Source organism: Epinephelus lanceolatus, chromosome 9 (genome assembly GCF_041903045.1).
Source record: "Epinephelus lanceolatus isolate andai-2023 chromosome 9, ASM4190304v1, whole genome shotgun sequence".
NCBI lineage: Eukaryota > Metazoa > Chordata > Actinopteri > Perciformes > Serranidae > Epinephelus > Epinephelus lanceolatus.
The window spans coordinates 39,943,013-39,961,678 of NC_135742.1; the positions used below are offsets into that span (position 1 = coordinate 39,943,013).

Sequence of the window (18,666 nt, forward strand, 5' to 3'; positions counted from 1 at the left end):
CGGTATTTCAAACTGACACCGTTTGGCAGCATTATAAACTGATGCATCTTTTGCTGTGGTATCATAACATCACTGTTCTAAACTCACGCTGCCTGGCGGCATATCATACCGCCCTGAAAGGTGCCTTTTTGTGTCTGTGTCTGACGTCAAAACCACTGATAAAATGTTGGTATTTGACAAATTGGGAATGAAACTGCAGATGCTGTTCCCTGATCGGCCAAAACAATCAGTGAATGCAGGTGCAAGCCCTCATTATTTTTCACCCTGACTTTAACTGTACCTAACAAGTATGTATTTCTTGTTTTTATCTTTTTGATTTCATTTCAAATTGTTTCTAATGTTTTAATTATAACTTATTGTAAGCTGTTCTTCCTTTTTAATGTTTCAATGCAGTGTGTTAAGCACTTAGAAATAATTGCCTTTATCTAAAAAAAATGCAGTCTACTGATAAACTTACCTTACTGTTTTTCTCCTTTGTACTGACGTATGTATTTTCACACAGTTTCCTTGTATGGCTAACCTATTCTTTGAAAACTGACCAGCAGAGGGGGGTGAGGGATGATGACGAGATGGGCGAAGCGATAGTGAGGAATATTAAAATGTTAATTTTCTCTGCTTGTATGCATCACCACAAATCACCACGGTCAACCAGCAAATGGAGGACAATGGGTGGCAGCAGGGTCACTTTATAGAAGCCTCAATGATGATGCAATGAGAAATGAATTTTGTGTTTAACAGCATTGACCAAACACCTCCTGAGGGTGAGGGGCACAGCTGTGCCCTGCCCAATCTCCTCAGCAGCACCTTGGTGTGGCAGGAGTGTGTCCTGGGACTCTCATTATGCTTATGGGCCAGACAGAAGGAGCTCATTACTGTCATGAGAAGGAAGACAACTCTGGGCTCCTATAAATAGCTGTTTAAAAATAGCCTTAGGTTCTAGTTATGACAAGGAGTCTCAAGGAGGCATTTGCTATAATGCAGCTTGATCAGCTTAAAGGCTGACAGGCAGACACCTGCTGTCATATGCCTCCACATGAACCGACCAACACACCCAAAGCAATGCATTCAATATGCTTTGAAGTTGTCAGGTTAAACCGTCGTTCCAAGCAGGGATTCACCCACTTCAGTCCAAGAAATTGTGTAGGCCTGATGAAAAATGAGAGTCCTGACATTTCACCGGTTTGTGGGAGTTATTTGTAGTTTGAACTTCTTCTTTTCCTGCTTTTACTCAGCAATGTATGACATCAGCTAAAGCCTTGCCAAAAATAATCATTTAAATAGGGGTGAGTAATGTTGTCAGTTTCTAAGCAACACACACACACACACACACACACACACACACACACACACCTGCGTCATTTCCTATGCACAGAGGGTCTGAGAGCATCCAATTCAGCGCTCCCTGCCAGTTGCGCACAGAACGGACTCCGTCGAAAGACTCTAGAGTTTGTTCTGTGGACAGAATAACTACTAAAAAAAGACATTCTTATAAGGGAGCATTTTATGAGTTACAAGGATAAAAAGAGGCCTTACGGATTTTAATCTGCTGGGTTTTATCACACTGGACACTATCTGAATGAAGCTGAAGCTCGTCCCGGTGAAAGCAGCGGTAAATCTTTTGTTGTGCATGGAGTAAAAAGACAACAGGACAGAAAGAACATGTATATTTTTTTCAGTGCGAGACGAATGCGAGCATTTACTTGGGAAATGTTTTGTTTCGAGCTGACACACCGTGTGCGGCGCACATCAGCGCCGTTACGCGCGTAGATCACCTGTTGAAGTTGCCCCGGTGAGCTGTTTCACGTTTCGCTTTCAAACGGCAGGATCGTCTTGAACAGCGTCTTAACAAATGATCGATCCGTCCTCCGGTCTGTATGATGCACTGATTCCCCGTTATGTTGTAGGATGAGCGCTGATCTGGAGCGCGTTTCGCTCAACACATCGGTGAACTCGGCCGGCTCGGGCGGCCGTGCGCTTTCGGCAAACGTCCGGAGGCTCCACAACACTCTCAACCTGCTGCTCAGCGACCTGGAGAGAGAGCAGTTCATCCACTGTCTCAATGTGTACCACGCCAAGCGCAACGTCTTCGACCTGGTCCAAACTCTTAAAGTAATTCTTAACACGCCCGGCAAACGACAGCTGCTGCCCATGCTGCGCCTGGTCATCCCGAGGTCCGACCAGCTGCTGTTTGACCAGTACACCTCCGAGGGACTCTACCTGAAGACGGAGCTGCTCCCCAGCAACGGTAGCGCGGAGGGCTTTGGAGATGAGGGCGACTCGACTCTGCAGAAATATGTCAGCTCCATCCATGAACAGCCCCTCACCTCAGGCTGTCCGGACGGTTACAGCGCCGCCGCGGAGTTGTCGGCTTCCATGACCCAGCCGTTTTTTGAGGGTCACTTCGGGGAAGTGCGCAAAGTCACCCTGACGCGCTCCAGGAGCCACGAGGGTCTGGGCTTCAGCATCCGCGGGGGGTCGGAGCACGGCGTGGGGATCTATGTGTCCCTAGTGGAGCCTGGCTCATCGGCCGAGAGAGAAGGACTGAGGGTGGGAGACCAGATAGTGACCGTGAACGACATGATGTTTGACAATGTCACTCACATAGACGCGGTTAAGGTAAGATTTTAGCGTGTGTGCGCGTGCGTAAGCCATCTCATAATTACTTAAACAACCTCAGGTTAATCTCCCTGAGAAAAAAGATTCTAATGACAGTGTGTGAGCTTGTTCGTGAGTGTGGGCTATATATCTGCAGAATGTGTGTGTGTGTGTGTGTGTTCCAGATGTAGTATAAACACTGCATGCTCCAGGCAGAGAGAACATGCATTAAGCACTGGGCCATGCAGGCTGCCCTAAAAAACAACAGTAGCTTGTGACAGTGCTGTTTCCTCTGCGGGCCCTCAGGTTCCGTTGGAGGCTCCCTCCAGTCCAAATACTTCCTTTTAGTAAATTCTTCTACACCACTTCATCGTGGCTTAGTGCTCTGTGCCGCTGGCACAGCGAACCAGGATGAAATCAAATGTTGAAAAGCAGATGAAATGAAGAAACTTTTCTCTTTATGAAAAGAAGAAAGAAACAGCAAAGTGTTTAAAGGAGTTTTGTTAATGTTTTCATGTCACATACACCTGGGATCCTTGATGAGGTTTTACTCCTAGGGAGCAACATAGAAAGATTTTATTTGTTCATGAATTAGAATGAACTACAGTATTTGTGGAGATAGTAAAGGTTACAGTAAACCAATATCACAGCCAGTGTTCTACACTCTGTATGAATTCTCTAATGATGTTAGGGGGGTCAAACATATAGGATCAGTCACTTTAACATATTTTTACACCGGTGGTGATAGCAATGCAGATAGTTTTGGTTTGTCCAGGTTTGAGATAACTGTCTCTGACCCTGTGTCTTTGGTAAATGGATCACAAGTAGACAGCTCTAAGTACAGGTGTGAATGCACCCAGTGTGTCCTCAGTGCGTCTTGAGATCCGTTTAAGCAGTGTGTACCCACCTGTTTTCATTCCCTCACATCGCTCAGTGTGATATCGATACCAAAGACATCCTTGAGTGTGTTTATGAGACGCACTGGGCTTTCAGCTGGTTCCACTGTGAACCCAACCTGGTAATATTTGATGTTGAGAGCAACTTGCATGGTATAAAGTGTGAGAAAGGCCATGTAGGATGGGAGGGAAACAAGACTTTAACCTCAGAGACTGCAGTTCCTGTCCTGTTTCACACCAAAAGTCAGTGTTGTTGTAATGTAATGTTACATAACTTACATACGGTCGATGCACACTAATGTGATGACATATTTGCGTCACATTACGTAATACACGTGCTCACCAAAACCCAAACCATAGATTGTATAAATAATGGACATAGCCACTGTGGTTTTTGGACTCCCATTGTGAAGCTTGAGTTTTGCACTTCGGACATTGCCATCTTGTTTTTTGGAGCCAGAAGTGACCATATTTGGCCCAGAAGCTGGCGAGGAGGGCAGCACAGTGGTGTGGTGGTTAGCACTGTCACCTCACAGCAAGAGGGTTGCCGGTTCGATCCCGGGTGTGGGAGCCCCTCCGTGCGGAGTTTGCATGTTCTCCCCGTGTCAGCGTGGGTTCTCTCCGGGCGCTCCGGCTTCCTCCCACAGTCCAAAGACATGCAGACTGGGGACTAGGTTAATTGATGACTCTAAATTGTCCGTAGGTGTGAATGTGAGAGTCTCTATGTGTCAGCCCTGCAATAGTCTGGCGACCTGTCCAGGGTGTACCCTGCCTCTCGCCCAGTGTCAGCTGGGATAGGCTCCAGCCCCCCCGCGACCCTCAAGAGGATGAAGTGGTTAGAAGATGAATGAATGAATGAATGAGCTGGCGAGGAGTGGATCTGACTAAGAACCCGAGAACACAATATGCAGGCAGCCTGTCACTCAAAGCGGCCCTCCCTAATAATGCTCAACTTTAAGCCCAAATAAAATGTGAATGGGTGAGTTATAAATGAAATTCACCTCCTGCACAGTTGTTATGAACAAGGAAATTAGCTATAGAGACCAAAACCATTTTTTTCTGCCAGGCTGTACTTGGTTTATTTCTGCTGTAAAGTTGGGCATTTTAACACAGGGGTCTGTGGGGATTGACTGGCTCCTATAGCCAGCATCAAGCATCTTTGACAAACTGTAGTTTTTGGCACTTACCTGTTGGCTTAATTTTTCAGCCCTGGAGGTTGCTGCTTGACCCTAACCCAAAAACAATTTTTTATTTTTATTTTTTTTTTGCCAAAACTTACTACGACCATTCCTGAAGGGTGTGGCAAAGCATCAGCATTAGTGGGAATGAAACCACATTGTCTGTATGCTTATGTGTTCTGGGTCACATTAACGGACCGCCTACTCAGCTTGCTTATCTCACTCCCTGACAATTAAGCACACTTTCTGTTGCTGTCAGGACACAGGATAGACACAGTGCTGTAGGATGGACTCCAGAGTCACTCTCCTACCACCAAGGGTTAGGGTGTTTATTTGCATATAGAGTGGGGAAGTGAGATCCAATCACAATTAGCCACATGACACACACATAGGGATGCATTCTAATGCCATGTGTGAACAGACAGACTTAGATCTGTTTACTTGTGATCAGATCACCCAAGACACAACCTGATCTCACAGAAATACGTGACATGACCATGACCTCTTAACACCGCATTCTGTGGTGGCAGCACGTAATGGGTTGAAATTACATGCTGCCACCACGAAAACAATGCCAATGTAAAGTCAATTAGGGTCCTCTCCCGTGGTGCACACACAGATTCCCTGATTCAATCACGTCACGTCAACCTCGTTTTCCTCAATGATATCTTTAACATTCCTGTATACACACAAAAACGCGGAAGTGTCCTTGATAACTCAACAATATGACAGGTTAATGTCAAGGCCATAAAATAAAATAAATGTATTTTGCCAGCTTTTGATAGCGTAGGGCTTTAAGAGCATTGTGCTGTGGGCGGATGGGGCGCGTTCCACTACTGTTTTGTAGCTGCTGTCCGCCGTCTGTGGGCTTCATTCCATTTCAGATTGCCATCCGTCTGAACTGAATCCAGACGCCAGTAATAAATAAATAAATAAGAAGATAAAAATAAGGTTGAGCACGGAAGAACCAGAGAGGAAACACCATCACATGGGGCCGTCTGCCCCTGGCAACCCGGCCACCCTCCACTCCACCAGGGGAGAGTGGACCCCAAGCCAACGCCACAGAACGGCTGCCACAAAATTATACATTTTGATACAGGTAGGCTATATACATATTGCAAAACTCTGTAAAAGTACACCAAAGCATATTTTCGTTTCCAAATATTTATTTGAAAACGAAACCATTCATACGGTCAATATAAAACATTTTGTTAGTAATAAAAAACAAATGTAATCTCAATGTGAGCCAGCCGGCGGGACTGCGGCTGAACCACTTCCAATGTTCATTCATTCATTCATTCATTCATTCATTCATTCAATCGCGTGTTCAATGTGTGTGTGTGTGTGTGTGTGTATGTCAGAGAGGAGTATCAATAAAAAAAAAGTAATTATTTCGGTGTTTATTTCTTTTATTCTTCCGTTTTTTTTTAATTAAAATGCGTAATATAGCCAACAATATTATAGACCAAATGTTAATCTAATTATTATTGTAGAATGTATTTAGCAAATCACCACTCAACTGGAGACAGCAGCAAAAAAAAAAAAAAGGCATTATAAAAAGCCGACAAATCGTGTTAATTAATTGACGTGAGACACTGAAGAGGTTGTCTCCTATAGTCTGTAATTTTTTATTTTTTTTATCATAACTTCTCGGAAATTACTCAAAAGTAGAACATGCTAAAAGTAAATACAATAATAGGCTAAATAGTATCTAAGCAATAATAAAGTGTCTAAACAACAATAAATATTATCTAAGTTATCTATTAGGCTACCATTCCACTCTGTAAATAGATTTTAACATTTCAATATGATTTTAATATTATTTTTGCTTATTTCATTATTGTTATTATTGGTTTTACTTTTTAGTAGTATTGTATTGTCTGAGGATGACTCATTTTAGTAACTATCTACAGTAAAAAAGATAAAAACAAGCAAAGAAACAAACAAAACTCATTTTATACACGGGGCCTTCAAAGTGCTCTCTGAAACTACACCTGGCATGGCTTGTGTCCACAAAATGAAAGAATCTAAACTTTGTCGTAGAGCTAAACCAAATACATCATTGGAAAGGTCTCAACCTGGAGAGTGACATATGTCAGTATGAAGATTCTACATGGCTCCTGCTTTCAGCCATTGACCTTTGAACCTTGACCTCAGTGCATGTTTGAGGGCTTATAACTCAGCAACGAAAGGGGGTACAGACATGGGACCAACTGTTATAGAGAGCTCTTGACTTCAACTATCATGTGAGTGTAGTCAACAACTGTGGGTGCTGTCAGATATGGATAAAATAGGGATAAAATTAATTTTCACCCATTTAGAAATTAGATATTTAAAATCTGATTTCACAAATGTGTTTACCATCCCCTTAAAGTCCACAGTGTACTCTCAATTCAATATTTACAACTTCCAAATCTGGGAAAAACACTTAGATTTTTAAAAAACTACAATTCCCTGGGACCGCGCCATGCAGTTTGATACATATCAGCAACATAGTTGTAGTTCTTCTGATTTGCAAAGTAGGGCTCTAAATAAGGTTGTAAAAAGATATATCTACTGAATATATCTAATATCAAGTAAAGCCGAACGAGTTATTACACTCCACCTAGATGAACTATGGTAAGAAAAAGTATAGATGTCCGCTAATTTTCGATATTTTAGCTAATACACTAGAAACGGCATTTTTGGGACAGTAGGTTCGTTTGCGGCATGTAAAATAGGGTTGTAAAAAGCTAGATCTACTGAATAAATCTAATATCTAGTAAAGCCGAAGTAGTTATTACACTGCACCTAGATGGACTATGTTAAGAAAAAAAGCAAGGATATTGGCTAATCGTAGTTATTTTAGATAGTACTCTAAAAACGGCGTTTTTGGGACGGTAGGTTTTTTGCGGCTTGTTGTAAAACAGGGTCGTAAAAAGATACATCTACCGAGTATATCAAATGTCTAGTAAAGCTGAACTAGTAATGACACTGCACCTAGATGAAATATGTTAAGAAAAAGTAGGCATGATGGTTCATTTCAGATATTTTAGCAAGTTCTCTAGAAACGGCGTTTTTGTGATTGAATATTTGAATAGGCTATAACAAATATCTAGAACAGCTGAACTATCACGTTATTATCATTATTATTATTATTGGTGGGAAATTATAACAGGGGAATGTATTTGCCGTTTTAATATCAAGAACACTTCCGCGTTTTTGTGTGTATACAGGAATGTTAAAGATATCATTGAGGAAAACGAGGTTGACGTGACGTGATTGAATCAGGGAATCCGTGTGTCCACCACGGGAGAGGACCCTAATTGACTTTACATTGGCATTGTTTTCGTGGTGGCAGCACGTAATTTCAACCCATTACGTGCTGCCACCACGGAATGCGGTGTTAAGAGGTCGTGGTCATTTCACATATTTCTGTGCGATCAGGTTGCAAGACACATTAATACCAGGTGTAAAGAGGCTCTCTGTGATTTCTGCCCCCATCTTAAAACATGATGGTGAATGGAATATATTTTGCACTGCACATAGCACAGAAAAAATGACGTAATAACTGCAACATCATATCCACAAACTATAGAAGCCCATTTGAAAAAATACAAAATATCCTGTAGGCCATTATAATGACACACTTTCTTACAATAATGATGTAGTTTCTTAAATCTGCGTGAAATGCATGCACTTGAGGAAGAAAATTCTGCTCTGTTTTTCTGAATTGACAAGATTATTATCTCAGAATTCTGGCAGCATATTGATTTAGGCCTACTCAGCGCCTCCTTGCCCCACTTGCTCTCTCTCTAGCCCTTTTTACACAGAGCTTGCTTTATATAGCCGCTACAAAGTCCCTTCTTCTTGCCACCTTTGCATTTTTGCACAGAACCAAACAACAGCACATCATGCTGCTCCAGTGTTTGGTTATAGGCAGCATGCTGGCATCGCGAAAATAAAAGAGGTGTGATGGTCATGACATGTAGCACAACAGTGTCAGCCTCTAGTGTGACTTATAATTTGGGCTGGACAATATGACCAACATCTCATATCCCAATATAGGTCATTTCATATCCCGATAACGATATGAAATGCCCCCCCCAATGGCACAAATGTGCCTCTGTGTGTGCTGTTACGTAGCATGCAGGTGTTCCGGATTCAGAGGTGTGACAGGATCAGACTGATAAGAGCTTTAAACTCTGCCATGAGGGAGTACAAAAAGGTTACTAGGATGAGGGGAGGACATTTCTTCTCCTTTGATAACATTACGATGAGTCGGGCAACCAACTCATTTTAAAGAAGACGAGAGAAAAAGAGAAAGAGAGAGCAGTTGTGGTCGAGCAAGCTAGAGAGTGAGTGAAGAGAGGGAGTGCTGGTAGCAAGAAAGCTGGTGAATCAGATCAATAAAACGTTATTTTCTGATTGTTTCACAGCAGTTATGTTCTAATGCACAAACACGCCCACACTCCAAATGATGAAAAATATTGCCGTAAAAAGTGTGATTTGCGCCACAATGTCACACGATATATATAGTCATATCGCACAGCCCTACTTCTAATGTGCGTCACCAGTGCTTTATGAACAAAAAAATGGCATTACATGACAACAATCATTTATTGTCTCTGTTATATGGAGGCTGATCTTGTCCTCTTCTTGGAGGGTGCGGAGCTCCAAGACCTCATTGTTTTCCCAATATGCGGACATTTTTGGCTGTTCTTCTTCTTCTTTGAGTTAGCTGCTAACTGCTAACAACTACTATTTAAGTGTCCCGCAGTGGGTCATGCACATAACACAGTGTCAAAACGTCACACCCATGATGTCAATGATCCCGTCCTGCCGGCTGTCTGGTTTATACAGACAACGTTTTTGTACTGTAAGTACATCCATTTTTGACTCAGAGGTGAGACAACAGCAAGGTGGCATAACAATGTGAAATTCCCACCTTGAAAAAGCAGTGTAAAAGGGGCTTCTGTTAATCATGAGACTACTGCTGCAGGAGTATAAGCTCCGCACCTGGGAAAATGTCACACACAGTGACAGGGCTAACTGTTAGCATCACACGGCTAATGTTACCCCATGATTAACGACAGAGTTGAGTTGATGCCGGTGCCAGTTAATGGCCCAGGCAGACAGAGCAGGAGTAGAGCAGCTCACAGAGACGGCCCCACAACACTATGTCAAATCATCAGTGATCAGTTGTTGCACCCCCACCATCACAAATAAATCTGAATTATGTGGGAAACACTGAATGTTCATAATAATAAGCTCTCATACGAGACAGCATCACAACTACTTTTGCGATTTTCACTGCCCCAGCAATTTCATTGCAGAAAAAAGGGCCATAGACATCACAACATGTATTGCAATTTTTTAGAGAAGCTGCTGTGAAATCGGCCGTAAGAGTCCAAAAAAACAGCCAGTGAAATCCTGGAGGGACTGCCATTTTATAAGGGATATTTAGGAGCTGACTTGTGTGAGTGCTATATAAAGTGTTATATAAGTGTTACATAAAGATTTAATTTAAGAGAAAAATACATTAATCAGAAAACCTCCTGCCACATCCTCTTGTCACATGCAAATGAAATTGATTCTTTTGCTTGATACAGATATGACGTGAAAGGAGGAAAAGCATGTGGGAGAAAAAATACTTAACAGAATAGATGAGGCCAAGGTAAGACAGCAAAGTTCAAGTGTTCCTCAGCTGTTGTCAACATGTTTAAAAATATCCCTCATGATGTACTATTTTATTTTCCAATACATTAATGTTGTATTTGCTGCAGGTATTTGGACTGTCTGTCTGCTAAACCTTTTTTTATGACCTTGCAAGATTTTCTCTCTGAGTCAGACTCTAATAGACTCTACCTACAGCAATTTCCAAACAGAAGCAACACTTTTTCTGGTGGCTGAATGACTCGGGCCTTGGGTGACATCTTATTTAAAAGCAAATAAAGTGGTTTTCTCACCTGCCGATACAAGGCTTTATTGAATCAGTCCAGCATGAGGGGAAAAACAAGCGGAACAGCCCCTTTTCCCTGACAGCGCTGAAGATGTGTTACAGCTTATTTTGTTCACCCCATCAGACTAACAGGCACTCCTGGATATTCGTTGCATGTATAGTCAGTTGTTGTTTTGTTTGTCAGCAGCGGTGTTGGGAACGTTACTTTAAAAAAGTAATTAGTTATAGTTACTCGTTACTTTCCCCAAAAAGTAACTGAGTTAGTAACTGAGTTACTGCACTATAGAAGTAACTAATTACCTGGAAAAGTAACTATAGCATTACTTTTGTATAAAATGCTCAAATATATTGCTTGGACACCCCCCCTTAATGGAACTGTATGTAATGAAACTCAACATTGAATATGTTAAATGAAGGAAATCGACACTTAATAGAATAAATCATTATTACAAAACATTGTACACTTATCTACACTAGTTAAAGAACCTCCATTAATCACACAATTTAAATGTGAAAAGTCTCATTGACTGACCGTATGCGGCTGTATGCGGAGAAGGAGAGGGGCGGAGGGAGCAGAGCTGTGGAGACATCCTGCAGTCCGACATGCGTTTAACTATAATATTTGTAAGCGACTTTACAAAAAAACCAGCCCGAAGTCGTGCCCCTCACCTGCCCTCACCAAAGAAAAAAAAACTTTACAACTCCGTTGAGAAGGAGCTTCCTTGGGTGAAAGCCGCATCAGCAAACTCAAGTAAAGCCAAGTAATGGTGCATTTTATTGTGAGTAACGGTAACAGCGTTATAACGGGGGAGACAGTAACTTTTTTGATTACTAGTTACTGAAAAAAGTAGCACCATTAGTAACGCCCTTTATTTATAACATTGTTATTCCCATCACTGGTGAAAGTTCCAGAATAGCTGTCAGGTTTTTAATAGAAGGGCAGACATTGCACAGATCTTTTGGTTAGGTAAAGGTTAACATGAGAGTGAATTGAAAGGATGGGTATATAATCCAGCTGTGTATTACGTCCAGAGCTGCAGTCAGGATGGGGTGAGCCTAGCTTAGCATAAAGATGGGAAGAAGGTGTAGACACCAAGCCTGGCTGCGTCCAATGACCAAAAATACAATCTACCATTACCCTTAAAGCTTGCTTATTAAAATGCTGTATATGGGGTGTTTAATCTGTCCACAAAGTTAAGTGTAAAAATGCCAGTTTGTGGTGTTGTGGAATTACGTGCAGGAACTATTTCAATCAGGAGAGACAGAAGAGTGAAGTACAGATAATGTTTAATACAGAATATGAGTGTACATATTAACAGATGATTTGTGCTGATTAAGACTTAACAGAAGTCTTTGGTGCTTGGACACCAGAGAGATATTTTGTGATCGAGGGACATCTATATGACAGCAGGATAAATCCACCCATGGAGTCCAGACACTGGTGGTGGTGGTGGCTGCTGACTCTCAGGCTGCTGACTGCGGAGGCGGATGAGGCTGATGAATCTGTAAAGACTGGGTGGTGATGGGGAGGTGAAGGGCACGCACAACTGCAGCAAGAAAGAGCTACGGCAGAGAAAGAACCATATTTAAAATGAGGAGCAGTAAGATGACAGGCTGACAGAGAAGGTGTGTCGCTGTGCTATTGGCTGATTGTGAATAAGCTGATGACTCAATTGATCTTCCCAGAGAAGACACCTAGAGATAGCGAGTGAGCATACATGCAAGGAGTGAATGGCAGGGTGACAAAGAAAACTTACAGCCTGAGCAAAAAAAAAGTTTTGTCTTCCTGACTGAAGTTCACTAGAGTTTAATTTTTTGAGGAGCATCAGCTGAGTGCAGTGTCTGTGTGTAGCCTAGCTTCCTAGAATATGTCATCTCAGTGAGGTTTCCAGTTTTGGTACCATTTTTTGCCTAATCTGGGTTGTAAGAGAAAGTATTGGAGCCACCATTACTGGCATTCACAGGTGAAGTGCTGCTGGAGCTCACTGGAATGATGCTCCACCACTTTTTTCACAAAGTGAGGGAATAGAATATTAGCAGTTTGCAAAATTCGGTTAAAATACGTACATGTTTTTTACTTACACGTCATACAAGTGAGCCAATAAAAAAAACGTACGCTTTAAAAATAATAGACATAGCTACCGAGATGCCACTCACTGATTTGTAGACTCCTGTTTTGAAGCCTCAAGTCTGGCACTTTGGCCATCGCCATCTTGTCTTTTTGGAGCCAGAAGTCACCATATTTGGGTGAGAAGGTGGAGCTGCAGAGGAGGGAGGGGTGGCTCTGACTCGGATGCTGAGAACAGTATCTGCAGACAGACTGTCACTCAAAGCGGCCACGTCCCCTATACAGTTGTAATGAATGTTGAAATTAGCTATAGAGACCAAAACTGTTTTTTGCACCAGGCTGTAAAGGTTTATTTCTGCTGTAAAGTTAGACATTTTTACATGGGCGTCTGTCAGGACTGACTGGCCTCTGGAGGCAGCCTCAAGCAGCCGTTCAAAGAACTGCAGTTTTTGACACTTCCATGTTGGCTTCATTTTCAGCCCTGGAGGTTGCCACCTGATAAAAACAAAAGAAGTGGTCAGAGTTGTCAGAAATATATTTAAGGTGTGTTGATTCACAGTGGCCACTCATACATCAAGTAACAAGCAATAAAACATTCCACTTTAAAAGTCTATAGCTAACTAAAGGAAATATCCACCATTCTTTTGATGGTTTCTTTATTTTTGATCCATTTGCAAGGAAACATTACAAAGCCAGCTTGTTAAACCTGGCCAGCTTGTGCTGCATCCATAATGCCTGCAGGAAATCAAAGCTTGCTTAGCAACATTTCCATAGTCAGGCCTATAATGAGCTTGACCTCTGCCTGCACTGCAACGTTTCCTCACAGTGGATGTTTTAAATATGGCTTGATTTGCTTGGCACAAGCAACCCTCTATAGCCGCAGCGTCACCTAAGGCCCTGATCACAAAGAAAGCATTTTGCAGGTTGCAAATCATGAGGCACACCACACTGCCTTTGTTTTTGTTTTTTAATGCCACTGGTAACTAAAAAAAAGGCATATTTTAGGATGACTCAAGGGCAGTTTGACAACTTGCTGTCTATCGCTGGGCCCAGCATAACAAAAATTAGTACTAACTACATGGGGGCCCATTGGTCCTGCCGAGCAACTGAGCACCACCAGTTTCTCCTCCATTGTTTACCAGCTGTAAACTTGTTGTTGTGACCACCACAGAAGGCCTGCCTCTTAAATCACCCAATTGGACAATGGGAAAAAAGCTTTTCTGCTCTGAGGTGAAGTTTTTTCAGCTCGAGGAGTTCAGAGCAAAAACGCCGGGAGTTGAGAGTTCAGAAATGTGAGGTGCGTAGCAAGCAACAAGCTTCATTCTCATTAAAAACAATTACAAAAAGCCACCTCCAGTTGCTAAAACACTCGCTGTGTGATCTCGTCCTAACACTACTTAGCTTGATGTTTGGGTGACTGCCATCAAATATTCTCAACATGATGAAACTATTTATAGTCAATTGATTGTGTGATTATAGTCATGGCTGACTACTGTACATAAACTTGCCGCCATGGTACCCTAGTTACATAACCTCTAATGAGCCACAGCTTAATTATGTACATGCATGCAGGAGTGTGCGTCATACATGCACTCTGGTACTTAAACAAAAAGCACATTACGCCTGGTGGCATCTCACCTGTAAACCTGAACAATAACTGTAATTAATGAAGACGCATATTCAGGGAAACTTGCTGCATAATAGTGTGTAGTTCAAATCAAAATGTTGTTGAAACAACTCTTATTTGTGTCAAAGCCAATGTATTTAGCAAAGTTTAGGCTGTGCTGTTAACAGCTGCTCCAGCTTCAGCTCTGGAAAAAAAAATGTTAAACAAAATCTTCAAGTATTTTCTCTGAAAATATGTATATATTTTTTACATTAATTCATCTTGAAGAAATCCTGTTCTGACTACCAGGGGCGCCACCAGGGATTTTGGATCCCATGAAAATAATTTTTACTGGTTTTTTTGTCAGTATTAAAATTTTATTAGGGGCCTCTCTGGGCCCCTCTTAATCATGGGCCCCTAGAATCCTTCTCCTTTCCCCCCCCTTTTCGGTGCCCCAGCTGACTACCCTTACAGATAGAAAGATACCGCTCATGTCACAGCAGCTGTACATCAATAGTGCAAAGAAACAAATATCAGAAACACATATACTAAAGTAAGAATTAAAAAAAATAGTAACGGGTACTCTTTAAACACTGTGATGTATTTAGATGATGGATTTTGTTTTATTTAATTTGCTTATACTACAAAAAAAGATGGTATGATAATTTGTTGATTTATCATCAGAAGCCAGCAAATTCTGAACATTAAAATGGGCAAAAGAGTAACTACTACACAGCACTGTCACATCCATCGTGTTGAGGATGGGCAAATTGTGCTACAATATTGTTATTTTTCTCAGCCTTCATTGTAACCAATTTCACACCAGTGTTCTGGGGACTGAATAGCTTTCACATTCTTTAATGCACTGGAACTGCCAACTTTAACTGTCAGTGAAATTGTGTTCAGTACATGCCACTGCCGTAATGGTGCTGTGGCTACAGAACGAAACACATTAATCAGCCAGTGGATTAATCCATAGCTGGAGGTGCTGCAGGAAAAGTGCTGGGCAGGTGAGTGAACTGATGTTTGCTGAGAAATAGTTCCATCACGTAACTCATCCTAAAATCCCCAATTTGGTGTTATTGCATTTCTGTTTGAGTACAGAATAAAAACTCAGATACAACATGTTGACTGAGAATGAAGATTCATGCTTGACTTTTGACATTTTTAGCCACATATGAAGGCCTTACTCAGTCTGTGAGGTTTGCTCAGTAGTCATGGAGATGGTTTTGTTTACATTACATGACTAAATATGGAATTTCGACACATTCTAGCAGGTGATCATACATGGTAGGGAGATTGCAACCTCTATCTCTCTTGAAGGATGGTGTCTAGCGTTGAATGCAGATGGCCTCTTTGATCTTTTGTGGGCTGTCTGTGCTGAACTAAGTTGAGGCATTGACATGGATCTTACTGTACGTAGGCCAACCATTATATCTAGCATAGACTGTATATGAAAATGGACGATGCATCTCTACTACTCCAGCTATACAAAAATAGTCTGTGTAACAATCTCAGCTATATTGAGTTCTCGCCCATACACCCTTCCAACAAATTGTGAGCTGCACTATTGATCACAGCACACCGATTGGCACACATAGCTGTCAGTCATGACATCAGACCCCTTAATATAGCATCACATAACTTGTTATTACCAAACCTATCAGAAAAACAAACACTTGAACAAACATCAGCATGAAAAGAACAACCCAAAATGATAGAAACCATCTTCAGGAAAAATTTACTTTATGTGTACTTTGAGTTTTTTATTTGGCACATGTCCCATCCACTAACATGGACTGGGCAGGGTTTATGACCTATACTGCAGCCAGCCACCAGGGGGCAATCAGTATGTTTTGGCTTTGCTTTTAAAGAGCTGTCACGTCGTCCATCTATTATTCATATTCGTATATATATTCGTTTCTGCTCACAAACGGAATGCTTGCGACAGTGTGAGATGTCAACATTATGGTGTCATTTGCAGCTGAGCTGTAATGTTAGCTAGCTCAGTGGTGCTAGGTGAGCTAGAAAGTTCTGTGGATTATCCTGAGTAACCAGGTCTTGATGATTTGTAGAAAGACACATTGCTGTTGACTTTTTAAAATGCATGATTTTGGCACTTTGAGCACCACAAGCTGAGTGCCATCTAGTTCCTTTATATTGGAGAGAAGGAAAATATCTCTGCAGGTGATATCTCCAACAATCTAGACTGATAAAAGGCACAGCAGGTAAGAGGAAAAATATGTATTTTTGATTTTGGGTTACACTGTCCCTTTAACACTGTCCTCAGATTGATATCAATCTTCTCGTCTCACTCTTGGAAATAAAGCAAGCACTTGTTTCTAAAATGTGTATTCCTTTAAAGTAAAGGATCACATTGTGTTGTGTAATGTCACTTACACAGTTAAAGACAGTTAAAAGCCTGATTTGTTAATTCCATAAAACCATCTCTTTCTTCTTCCCCGTTGACAAATGAGGACAATATTGTCCAGTTTTGCTGCAACCAAAAGAATCTATGTTTACTGCTTATCCATAATTATAGTTCCCCCGGGATAAACGCGCTGTTTCATTATTAGACTCCATTAATATTCAGAGGCATGGGAACGTGTGAAGCTCCCAGCTCCTGCTAAAGGCCGGGGCTCTCCCCCTTTGCTGCAGATCAACATCCTGCTCTCATCAAGAGCTGACTAATTCATTACATCTTTTAATGAAGATGCTAACATTTAAGGCCTGCTGCACCAAGGCGCTTGCCTTCGTCTGAAGCGTGACTTCAAAGCTGTTTACCAGCAGGGTGGTAAAGGCCAGGAAGGTAGCCGCATACACAGAGGACCTCATTTGTGAAGATAAGTGTATTTAATCTAGAATTAGTCCGACAACTCTGTAAGAACGGTGTTCAGGAGAAATTCTTATGAGAAATAGATGAATTGACTCGCCCTGAACACGGTAGGATTTTATGCATGATTACAAGTAAACCATTAGAATAGTTTCATATTACTTGAAAGCAATGATTAGAGAGGTATAGTTTGAGAGAAAAATTCACTTTGTGTTTTTTACTTAATGGGTTTCAATTGATGAAATCAGGCTAGAGTGTTGTAAGGATGATGTGGAAGTTAGGGTTGCCCCGTTTCCCTTGTCAGAAAGCCTATGGGATTTTTCCTTTGGGTTTTGGATTACTGCAGAATGTAGGCTCTGTGGTAAACAAAAGTTTATGATACACATTTTGTTCAGCAAGATAATCTTCACAAATGAACATGCTTTTTTTTTTTTAAAGCGTTAACGCACGCATGACTTCAATGGCACCACCACAACAACGCTGTAAAGCTGTATTTGGTATGATGACACTCTTTAGTCTCATTGAGCCACTTGTTAGCACATGTTTCATATAGTGTTTCCCATGCACTGATTTATTTTATCATATTTAATTGTAGAGTTGCCCACTGCACATTCACTCAGCCTCTCCTTGCCCCCCTCTTTTATTAGACCACAGATGAAACTAGAAAAGCACTCGGAAAGTGCAGAACTCTGCCAAGCATTATTTTATCCACTTCGCTTCAACCGGTCACCACCAAAATTTTATCATCTGTTCTTTGTCCCATTATCAACCTTTCCTGAAAATTTCATCACAATCCGTTAAAAACTTTTTGAGTTATTTTGCAGACAAACAGACAAATAAACCAACGCCAGCGAAAACATAACCTCCTTGGCGGAGGTAACAATAATTAACTAGCTGGTGTATCCTGCACTCCCTCCGCCTCACTTCCTACCACCACTTTGCTGGGAGGAGAGTGGGCAACAGCTCTGGAGATGGACCTTAAGTCAGCGGATGCAGCAACTTCAACTGCTGACTGTATTTGAGTTACTACAGCCACTGATGAAAAGTCCGTATCAGTTCACCTCTTTGAGATGACACACTGTGATTTGAGGCTCTAGCTATCTTCATAAACATTAACTTGAATAAGTTGCAGCATTAAGCCTTTGGCTCCGGGTAGCAGAAGGCTAAAGTATCAGCAACATTTTCACTCCATCTCTGAGAAGCTTTGCCAATATTAACATGTTTTGGTTTATGATCAGGCTCTCTTTTAGACTCTCTTTTTGAAAAGTTTGTCTTCATTTTTTTACTTACTTTGCAATGTAGACAATTGCCAATGGATTCTCCGCCACTGAATCAGGTTTTCACGGAGGGGATGTGCACATACACATTTGCATTAGTAAAACAGCCAATGCTCTCTCTCTGTGAAATGACCTGGGATTGGAGAAAAATTATCCTGTCTTGGGCTAGAATTTGAAAAAAAGAACCAAGAGGAGGTGAAGAAGTCTAGTCTTCTCTCAGACCACTTGAATTAAAATACGCCCAAAGGTTATTGTGGGATTTATGCCAGATG

General features: G+C 41.5%; 1 protein-coding gene across 2 annotated transcripts in view; it reads left to right on the forward strand.

Moving 5' to 3' along the window:
• The first annotated feature begins 1,416 nt into the window (after positions 1 to 1,416).
• The window catches only part of whrnb (whirlin b), a 144,218-nt gene continuing 126,968 nt past the window's right edge, over positions 1,417 to 18,666 (forward strand). For both annotated transcript variants that reach the window (XM_033618525.2, XM_033618524.2), the window contains exon 1: positions 1,417 to 2,616. In XM_033618525.2, the coding sequence (XP_033474416.2) occupies positions 1,906 to 2,616 (711 nt within the window). In that variant the 5' untranslated portion in view covers positions 1,417 to 1,905. The remainder of the gene's footprint in view (positions 2,617 to 18,666) is intronic.